Raw genomic sequence first — 11,653 nt, forward strand, 5'->3', positions numbered from 1 at the left:
AAAAGAGGAACTCCAGAACTATCATGCCATTCCCTTCTCTCATTATGGGCCTTATTGCAAAAACAAGGCTCAAACTTCTGAGCGGTCTCACCGTAGTACAAAGAGACTATCCCATTGGTGCATACATAGTGACTCGAAGCACAGCTCACATTAGAGGATCCAAAACTGGTGTGTCTCAAATACCAAGAGATCGTGATGAGGAAGAGGGGGGAGATACAGAGGAGGAGATTGAGAGATTCACCTCTGCACCAGAGAGTTCTGCTCAGCCATCATCTCAAGCACCAGCACGGGGACTCGATAGACTTGATCGCCTCATTGCCAAAGTAGAGCAGATGTATACCATGCTAGACTCCCATGTGCAGCACACTGCGGACCAGTTTGCATACATTCAAGGTCAGATCATTGCATTATCCTCACAAATTGAGGACATGTCGATGGAGTAGGGATCCAATTCAAAGTCCGAGTAGTTCTAGCCTCTTTGGCCATTTTGGTAAAAAATGAGGAGAAAATTTTGAAGGGGAGCATGCACAGTTGAGGGGGAGCAGAGCTTAGACATAGATATTGGTTCATTATTGGCGGTTTAGCATTGTTTGTGTTTGGTTTATACTTTTTTAGTTTTTATAACTCTTGGATAGTTTTATTGCTTTTTTTTATTGCTTAAGTACTTTGGTTTTATCTTTCAGTTTAATATTCAGTACTTGTGTTTATCTCACTGCTTTGTGGCATTTCTTTAGTACTTTTAGATATTGCAAAACTATCTTAAGTACATCACACTTGTACCCTCGTAGGATCTTGTATCCTAGATGCAAATACTTCGTGTATTTTGCATTGGTTGTGTGTTGGACATGCAATTGATCATTGTGATTGGTCTTTATTGCTTTGCATATTCGGATGAGCATTTACTAGCTAAATGTTCATTGTAGTCATTCTTTATTGATTGACCTTGTTTGATCAAGATATGCTTACATGTTATATAGTGTTTACAAACATGATCACACTTTACTTGCTCATGTACATACCATGTATTCAACTTGTCATAAGCTTAATGAAAGTTTTGTTTGTGTGCGAGTGTTTCAGGTTATAGGTATATACATGCAAGTGCTTCACAGCTTCTAGATTAGCTGTGAGTGAGTTTTGCCACTGTTCCCAAACTCATGTTTAAGTCTAGAGTCTGTTTTAGGGGTTTTGTCACGGAATAACCAAAGGGAGAGATTGTAAAGTTGTAATTTACAACTATGTATTTGTTAGCTTTTATTCCATGTCAAATTTGATTGTAATTATGTTCAATCTTATGCACCCTATATTTCATATGGGTTTTATTTGTAAGGGTTGTGTGAGAGAAAGAGTGTGGGAAGATTCAAAGCTATTGAAGACTAAAGCTGTTTTCGTGGGTATCTCGCAAGTAAGCATCCCGTGAAGTGATGCATGTGTCTTGCACATGACTGGAATGCGAAGAGTCAGGACAGGATGGAGACAGCTGCTTTTCGCAAGTGTCTCGCGAGTAAGGCCTTTCCGCGAGACACCCGCGAAACATTCTATTTTGCTAGATTGTCATTTTTGATACACTCTATCCTTACCCACACTATATTTACCCACACTATATATACCCCCGTTACCCACATATGTTGAGGAGTGCCTTTGAGAGAAAACCCAAGCCACAAACATTAAGAGTTAGAGATTGTTATACCCATAATTCTCTACACAATTACTTGTAGATTTTCCTCAACTCCTACCTTTCCATTTCCATACCATTAAGAGGTTGATAGCCCAAAAACTTACCACACCCTTTCAGAGTGTCAAGTGAGGTTTTGGTGTTGCTAAGAAGTATTGGAGGAAGCCAGGCTTTGGCGGATGTAATCGGGCGTATTGCGGGATCTGGAGAGATAGACAAGACACGATTCTAAGAAGCCTTATTGGAGTAGGAGCTTGGAGGGCTTAGGTGCATTGGGTAGACTAGGTTTGGAAGGTCTTTTGCTATTCGTGTATCCTAACTGATTTTCTAGTGGATCGATTACCGCTTGAAGGGAGGCAGAGAGGTTTTACGTCGAGTACTTCGGTTTCCTCTTCGATAACACATTGGCGTGTTATCTTGTGTTTGCTTTTTTTCTTCCCTACTCTTTTACCTTTCATTTTTACTGCTGTGTTATAATGATTATGGGTTAGAGTAGTTTATTTGTTTATTCGCTCGCATTTACTCTTTTCCACACTTTGTATAAGTTAGAGTAAAATCAATTGAGCCGTAATCTTTAATTTGGGGGTCTAAATAGCTCTTGTATTTTAACACATTTTCAAGCTTTCACTTTGCAGTTGCCACCACTTTTCTCAACACCAAATCCCCGGGTGCTAATGATTTAACCTTCACACCCACATCATATCCTTGCTTGAGCTTTTGCTGATAGTGTGCCAATTGGACCATGGTCATTTCTCTTCGTTCATTGATTAGGTCCAAGCTCTTCTCTAGTAATTGATCATTGTTGTCAAGGGTGAACAAGCTGGTCTTTAACGTCAGAAACCCAGTCTCTAGAGGGATTATGGCCTCGGAACAATATGTCATAGAAAATGGCATTTACCCGATTGAACAGTGAGGAGTTGTCCGATATGTCCAAAGAACATGTGGGAGCTCTTCAACCCATCTACCCTTTGCTTCATCCATCCTTTTCTTGAGCCCACTTACTATAACTTTATTAATAGTTTCGGCCTGCCTATTCCCTTGCGGATAGGCTGGGGTTGAATATCTATTTCTAATGCTGAGCTCACAACAATACCTTCTGAAAGCCTTATTGTCAAATTGAAGCCCATTGTCCAAGATAAGAGTATGGGGAATTCCAAATTAGGCAATTATATTCTTCCAGACAAACTTCTTTGCATCAGTATCCCTGATGTCAGCCAATGGCTCAGCCTCAACCTATTTTGTGAAGTAATCAGTTCCAACAAGAAGCCACCTTCAGTTTCCCACAGCTCTAGGAAATGGCCCTATAATGTCCAAGCCCCATTGTGCAAATGGCCATGAACTAGACAAAGGATTTAGTACGCCCCCCGGCTGATGAATGGTTGGAGAAAACCTTTGGCATTGATCACACTTTTAATATAGTCTTGTGCTTCTTTTTGCATACTTGGCCACCAGTAACCCTGAGTAAGAGCTCTATGTGACAACGATCTGCCCTAGTATGACTTCCACAAATTCCTTCATGCAATTCTGTTAGGTTTTAAGACTTTAGGAACTAATGTATTAGAAATTCAATATGTATTATGTTGGCAAATCATGATCAAAACATAGAGTCTAGGTTTAGGCTTTGCTCAAAGTGTGATTTAATGTAAAATTGGAATCGAGTGATTGTAGGATTTATTGGACAAAATCTACAAGGCTCGATTAATTGAAAATTAGACTCGATTGATCGAAACTCATGCAGATTTAATTTTCTGCAGAAATTCCAGTTTAGCCCAAACCTATATGATGTGTAGGGTTAAGTGTTTTACTTTAAGTATAAAAGGAAAAACCCTAGCTACATTTTAGTAGTCTTTTAGAGAGTTGGGTGTTGAATCTTCTGTGAGATCTAGAGGTGTTTACCTTCATACACACACATAGAGTTGTCAAATCAAGATTCGCTTCAAGAACTTGATGATCTCTTCAGTTGTTGCATAAAGAACTTTAAAGAAGATCTGAAACCTTTGAGTGGATTCTCAAAGTCACAAGTAGGAGAACTTGTAGTTGCTGCAGATCAAAGAAAGAAGTAGTCCGTGGACTTGGAGCTATCACGTGGTCGTGGTAGTAAGTTTTCTACTTGAGGTAGCAATAGGATGTTAGTAGTCTAAGTTCTATTGTAAAAACTTCAATTCTTTCATAGTGAATCTATTTTTTACTTTGAGGATAGCTAGGTTAAATCCTCCGTAGGTTTTTTACCAGTTAGGTTTTCTTGGGTCATTATATCGTGGTATTCTTTATATTTCCGCATTATTTTCATGATATGATATTATTGTGTTAACCTATAATTGAATAATTTATCTAAGTAATCACTAGGCTAAATAACTAGGTTAAACAACTTTTGTTAAGGGGTTTAAAAAGGTACAAATTCCTCCAAAAGTGGCTTCACCACCTCGGGATGGACACAAAGTAAGTATGGTCCTGAAAAGGAGCGCTTATACAACTTTTTTTCCTTAGACAGCCAGAAATGAGAAGCTTTTCTTCATATCTTCTTGGCCTCCCCACTTTCAAGAGGTAGCACTCCTTTTAAGAATAAAACTATGGGGTCAATCCAACTGGAGCCAACCCTTATCTGGTACACCCCTACCTTTCTCAATTCCAGCTCGGAAGGTCTTACCAAATCCTCAACGAGGATGATCCGAGGAAGGTCTTGCCTGAAAGAGGTTGTCAAAGTTGCCAAGGAGTCTGCATGAATGTTCCTACTCCTTGGGACCTGTCGTATGGAAAAAGATTCAAAGCTAGATTGTAATTGCCGAGCTTTACCTAGATATCCTTGCATCCTTTGATCCTTGGCCTCCAATTTAGCTTTAATTTGACCGACAACTTACTGTGAATCTAAGAAGACCTCAGCAGCCTTTCCACCCAGTTTCTTGATCATAACTATCCCAACTAATAAGGCCTTATACTCTGCCTCATTATTAGTGGCCCAGAAGCCCAACCTCAAGGATTTCTTAATAGTAATTCTATCTGGAGATATTATCACTATTCTCACTCTAGACTCCTTTTGGTTAGCCGCCCCATCAACATAAAGTGTCTAAGGCGGATGTCCATGGATAGAAACTGTTGAAACTTACTCTCCCCCAAAGGCTTGTTCCTTGGCTCCGACCATTGTAGGATATTTAGTAAACTCTACTACCAAGTCTGCAAGAACTTGTCCCTTAATAGTGGTACAAGGCATGTACTTTATATAAAATTCTCCCAACATCGGTTCTTATTTGGCAACCCTTCCAGTATAATCAGATTTCCGAAGTAATGACTTCAAAGGGAGTTGAGTTAGGACCACGATGGTATGTGTCTGGAAATAGTGGGGGAGCTTCCTTGTAGCATGCACTATGGCCAAAATGGCTTTTTCCAATGGCAGATAACGGACTTCTGCCTCCTGCAATGACTTACTCACATAATAGACTGGTTTCTGTACACCATTCTCCATCCTTACCAAAACCAAACCTACTGCATGAGATGCCATTGCAATGTAGGCAAAGAGAACCTCTTCCTTCTCGGGTCTGGATAAAATAGGTAGTCGAGAAAGACATTCCTTTAATTGGTGGAAGGCAAGGGTGCATTCTTTTATCCAATCAAACCCCTTCCACTTGTGCAAGAGTTGGAAAAATGGTCTACATCTGTTTACTGACTGGGAGATAAACCTATTGAGGGCTACAGTCATCCTAGTCAACTTTTGTACCTTTTTGGGATTCCGAGGGGGTTGTAAGTCGTTTACTACCTTGATCTGATCAGGATTAACCTCAATTCCACGATGGGTTATCATGTAGCCCAAAAATTTACCCGAACTGACACCAAAAGAACACTTCAAAGCATTGAGACGCAACTTATGTCTCCTTAGTATCTTGAATGCTTGGTCACCACCTTGCTCTTCACAAACATATCGTCAATGTAAACTTCAATGTTTTTACCTAGTTGAGGCTCAAACATTCTAGTCATCATCTGTTGGTAGGTAAACCTTGCATTCTTCAATCCAAAGGGCATTACCCGGTAATGATAATTCCTAGTGGGCATCACGAAAACAGTCTTCTCTTAGTCATTCAAAGCTAATAATATTTGATGATACCCTTGAAAGGCGTCCAAAAAACTCATCCGAGGATGACCGACTGTTGCATCCACTAATTGGTCTATTCGAGGAATCGGGAAAGGATCTTTGGGGCAAGCCTTATTCAAGTCAGTAAAATCTACGCAAACTCTCCACTTTCCTCACTTCTTCTTCACCACAACTGTATTAGCCAACTACTCTATGTAAAAAACTTCCTTAATTGTCCCTACACGCTTAAGCTTCATCATTTCTTCCTTGACAGCCTCAACATGTTTTTTAGAAGAGTGCCGAGGTGGTTGCTTCTTGGGAATAATGGTTGGATTGACATTTAGATGATGACAAATGAAATTGGGATCCGCCCTTGGAGCTTCATAGGTACTCCAAGCAAATACATCCACATTCTTTCTAAGGAAAGCCAGTAGCTTCTCCTTTTCTCGAAGAGGCAATTGGACTCCACCTTGGAAGTATTTTTCCACATCGGATTCGATAATAACCTTCTCTAACTCCTCACACTTTACTCCTTCATCCACTACGTCCGAGGATACTTCTGCCTCCATTAATTGCTACAAAGCCTTCTCTGGGGTGGCCAAGGGTTCACCGTCAGATTGGTGCCTAATAGCCGCGACCAAGCATTGTTTTACCATGGCCTGGCTCCCAATCAACTCCTCAACATGGTCCCCAAAGGGATACTTCACCTTTAAATGCAAAGTAGAAGAAACAGCTCCCATGGCATGAAGCCATGGTCTTGCTAAAATAGTAGTATAAGGTGAATAAGCATTTACTACAATGAAGTTCACTTCCACCACTTTTGACCCTGCTTGAATAGATAGTTTAATTAAGCCCTTTGGGATAACAATCTTCCCATTAAATCCCACTAGAGGGGAATCATAGTTGACTAAATCTTTAGGTTTCAGTTTAAGTCTCTTGTACAGATCAGGATACATGATCTCTGCATGACTACCTTGATCTACCAGGACCCTCCTTACATCATAACCCCCTATCCAAAGTGTAACCACTAAGGTGTCATCATGCGGCTGATAAGTTCCAAGTTTATCCTTGTCGAAAAAGTTCAATGGTGGTTGGACTTGCATCTTCCCCCATTTGGGATCAGGGACCAGATCTTTGGTGTATGAACTTGATAAAGACATGACCTCGGATGAATACGTGCTGATTTGACCTGGGGCCGCCATAATTACATTAATTATTCCCAGTGGTGGTTTCGAGGAGTTGCTTCGCTGATGCGCCGACCCAGCCTGACTTCTCTATACAGGTGGCTGGTACAGAAACTGTCTTAGCTTCCCGATCTTGACCAGTTGCTCGAGATAATCACGTAAAGTTCTGTAATCCTCTGTAGTAATGTGTCCTTGGTCTTGATGATATTAATAATAAAGAATCTGATTGCGCTTCGTAGGGTCTCCTCCCATTTTATTCGGCCACTTGAAATATGATTCGTTCTTTATCTTCTCAAGGATTTGATGTACAGGCCCCCTAAACACTGCATTAACTACTTGGGCAGTAAGATGCCTAGTATGTCCAGCAAAATCTCTTCTGGGTTGATTGCTATTATAACTCTCTGACCTAAAGTCTCTTTGGTCAGAGGGGTTGCCTTCGCCTTCCCCTTCCCTTGCTGCTGATCCTTTTTAACTTGTTTATACTCATCAATTCGATCCATTAATTGACGCATACTTCGCATAGGCTTCATGGTTAAGGATCTTCTCAAGTCATGCTCAGTGGGAAGGCCAACGTTAAACGTCCTTATTGCCACATCTTCGAAATCTTCATCTATCTCATTAAACATCTCCCAGTATCTATCTGAATAAGTCTTCAGAGTCTCACCCTTTTGCATTGCAATTGATAGCGAGGAATCTAGGGGACAAGGAACCCTGCTACACGTGACGAATTGGGCTCCAATAGACCCAAAACAATATATTTGTTTGTTAAGGAGTGAATTTCTACAGAAAGAAGATTCAGCAAAATCAAATATGAGCTTTAATAGATTTGATTCATACCAAGAAGACAAAAAAGACACAATTAAGTCAGGAATAACACTCCTCGGTTGAGTCCGAGGATGAAGTGTTCTTATATTCACTTAAGTTTATCTAAGTACAAGATGTTCTTCTTTTTTTTCTCTCTCAGATTACATGCCCAGTTTTCATGGAGTCCCTTCCCTTATATAGTCTTACTCTTTTCGATCCCAGCCTTCCACTTGTTGATTAGGTAGATGATCTCCTGGATGCTTGTCCTATCAGAGCCCTCCTGGAGACTTTGTGTATTGCTATGAGACTAAATATCATTGTTTTGACATCATTTCCACATAAATGCGATTAGCTGGTTAGGTGTAGAACATTTAATGTGGTGGTAGCAGCCTTCTTCTTAGATATTTTTTAGTTTATTGTTAACTCCTTTCTCTGAAACTTATTCTCAAAAAGTATGTTTGCCTTTTTCATGGTATCCTCTGGGCGGTCGGGAGCCAACCTTCCATTATGCTCCCTGAGGACGTTTGGCTCCTCGGGAGACATCACTTGTTCGTTGCTAAGAATGACAACATGTCGGGTTTGGGTCGGGTTTTTTGATACCCGAACCCGTTTTGCGGGTCCTTGCCTGTTATCCGGACCTGGCTCGTTTAATAAACGAGTCGTTTTTTTAGCCCCAAACCTGGCCCGTCGGGTCTCTGCGGGCCTCACGGGCCCCGTCCAGCCACTTCTGGGCCTAATCTGTGGCCTAATCCAACCCAATCTTATTTAAAAAAAAAAAAAAACCCAAACCCAAACACAAACACAAATCAATCAACATTGTTATTAGTCTTGTTGAAATTAAATCCTCAAACTCCATTTATCATTTATGGAAGAAACAAAATTCCAATTATTACATTTATGGACAGATTTTTACATTGACACAACATTCACTCCGATTTTAACATATTGAATCCTTAAACAAATACCCAAAAACAAAAACTTCTGAGAGAGGAACAAAACTCCATTTATCATTTATGGACATATTTTTACATTAACACAACATTCACTCCGATTTTTCCATATTAAATCCTCAAACAAATACCCAAAAACAAAAACTACTAAGAGAGGAAATGAACCAAAAAAAAAAAAAATGAAGAACTCAGACCACGTGCTCCTTTGTGACAAAAACGGCAACCCCCACGAGATTTGTGCCTCTTTACTAGGCTGAGGGTAGGTCGGTGAGTGAATGCGAGTGAGGGTGAGGATGAGATATGAGTGTTTGAGTGAGAGTGAGAGTCTGTGAGGGCTGGATGAGATGCAAGTGAGAGTGAGAGTTAGTGAGGAAGGCAACTAAGTTGAGAGAGAAAGGAGAGAAATGAGTTTTAGGTTAGGGTTGTGATATATATATATATATATATATAGGTAGGTTTTTTTTTTTTTTTTTTTTTTAAATTTTATATTTAGGCTAATCAGGTTGGGTCGAGTCCGGGTTCGGGCCGGGTTTTGTCACTCGACCTGAACCCGTTTCGGGTTTTTTTATTTAAAAAAAAGCCCAAACCTGACCCTATTCTATATTGGACTGGGTAAAACCTGATCCATTAGAGTTGGGTTGGGCTGGGTACCCGCGGGTCGGGCATAAATTACCATCCCTATTCGTTGCTATTTCTCCCTATCCTCGGCCCTTGATCCCCTTTACTTATCTTACTATTTGATCATCCTTGGGTGCCTTTGCATCCTCGAGAATGGCCCATAGCCCAATTCCCCTACTCGGTTCTTTTATCCCCACATAAACTTACATTGTAGAAACGCAAATTCCAGACATTGGTCATATAGAACCATTTGTATCAGGGCCATGGCCCCCACAATAAATAAATATATATATATATATATATATATATATATAAAATTAGGAAGAATTGGTTTACAAAATAGGGCTTGACCCCCTAAAAAAAAAATCCTTTGATCTTAAAAAAAAAAAAAAAAAAGTAATAAACTCGGGAGAGTGATTTAGTGTCTGTTGAATGTGTAAATTTTTTTCAAAAATTTGTGTTTGTAAGACGTGCAAAATTTTCATTGTTCCTCAATAAATGTCATAATTTGAACGTATTAAATTATGCAAACTCTTTGAGTAACATTGTACGTTGAATGTGCAACTTTTTTTTAAAAAGTGTGTACATTGAACATGCATAATTTTGAGTGTTCTTCAAAACACTGCGTACTTCAAAAATACAAAATTATGTAAATTCTTAGAATAATAGTGTTTGATGAATGCACAATTTTTTTTAATTGCGTGTGTTGAACATATGGAATTTTGAGCATTCTTCAAAAAATTGCGTAATTTGCATTTACAAAGTTTTGTAAATTGTTTGAGTCATAGTGTTCGTTGAATGTGCAATTTTTTTAGAAAAATTGTGTACGTTGAATGTGCAAAAGATTGAGTGTTTTTTGAAAAATTGCGTACTTCAAATGTACGTTACGATGTAAATTTTTTGACTAAGAGTGTATGTTGAATGCACAAATTTTTTCGAAAAATTGTGTTCATTGAATGTGCAAAATTTTTAGCATTCGTCGATAAATTATGTTCTATGAATGTACAAAATTATGTAAATTCTTTGAGTAATAGTGTACGTTGAATGCACAACTTTTTAAAAATATGTGTGTACGTTGAATGTGTGCAATTTTGAGTGTTCTTTGAAACATTGAGTACTTTAAACGTACAAAATTATGTAGATTCCTTTTGTAATTGTGTGTATGTTGAAAGCGCGGAATTTTGAGCGTTATTCGAAAAATTGTATAATTTGCACTTAGAAAATTATGTAAATTGTTTGAGTCATAGTATTCTTTGAATGTGCAATTTATTTTTGAAAATTTGTGTACATTGAATGTGCGAAAGATTGATCGTTATTCGAAAAATTGCGTACTTCGAACATACGTTATTATGTAATTTATTTGAGCTATAGTGTTCTTTGAATGTGCAAAATTTTTAGCATTCCTAGATAAATTTTCAGCATTCCTCGATAAATTGCGTACTTTGAATGTAAAAAATTATGTAATTTTCTTTGAGTAACAAACAATGTACGTTTAATGCACAACTTTTTTTAAAAACAAAGTGTGTACGTTGAACATGCGTAATTTTGAGCATTTTTCGAAACATTGCATATTTTAAATGTACAAAATTACGTAAATTCTTAGAGTATGTTTGATGAATGTGTAATTCTTTTTTTCAAAAAAATAAAAAAAATTGTATATATGTTGAAAGTGTGAAATTCTGAGCATTATTTGAAAAATTGTGTACTAACAAAATTATGTAAATTGTTTGAGTCATAGTGTTTTTTGAATGTGCAATTTTTTGTTGTTGAAAGATTGTGAATGTTGATCATGCGAAAGATCGAGCATTCTTCGAAAAATTGCATACTTCAAACTCACATTATTATGTAATTTCTTTCAGTAATATTTTTCATTGATTGCACAAATTTTTCAGCAAATTTTGTTTCAAGGATATGCAAAATTTTCAGAATTCCTCGATAAATGGCATATTTTGAACATACAAAATAATGCAAATTCTTTGAGTAACGGTTTACATTGAATGTGCAACTTTTTTTTTTTTTTTTTATTTATTTAAAAAAAGTGTCATTTTTTTAATTTTAAATAATAAGTAATATTTTTATTTAATAAGTATAAAGAAATTATTTTTTATATATTATGTTGTAAGAGCATAAAAGTAAATCTATACAGATTATACTTTCTATCTTTTCACTTTTTTCTTAGCCAAACAAAATAGTTTTTCACCAACTCAACCAAACATAAATGAGAGAAATTAAAATCTTTTTTATTTTCCCACTTTTCTATCTTACAACTTTTTCATACTCAAACCAAACGGACCTAAATGGCTGAACTCTCAAGAGAATGCTTGTTATTTGGCTTCGAACAGTGAAAGCAACGGGTTTGCTC

General features: G+C 37.9%; 1 protein-coding gene across 1 annotated transcript; it reads right to left on the reverse strand.

Moving 5' to 3' along the window:
• Nucleotides 1-6,310: 6,310 nt before the first annotated feature.
• LOC115965025 lies at nucleotides 6,311-6,937 on the reverse strand. The gene has a single exon (XM_031084237.1). It carries the CDS (start codon nucleotides 6,935-6,937, stop codon nucleotides 6,311-6,313), a length of 627 nt encoding a protein of 208 aa, XP_030940097.1.
• Nucleotides 6,938-11,653: the final 4,716 nt, after the last annotated feature.

This window comes from Quercus lobata, chromosome 10 (assembly GCF_001633185.2).
Source record: "Quercus lobata isolate SW786 chromosome 10, ValleyOak3.0 Primary Assembly, whole genome shotgun sequence".
NCBI lineage: Eukaryota > Viridiplantae > Streptophyta > Magnoliopsida > Fagales > Fagaceae > Quercus > Quercus lobata.

Bases quoted from the DNA above. Each gene is read 5' to 3' on its own strand.
- LOC115965025 (XM_031084237.1), bottom strand. From the start codon at position 6,937: ATGGCGGCCCCAGGTCAAATCAGCACGTATTCATCCGAGGTCATGTCT.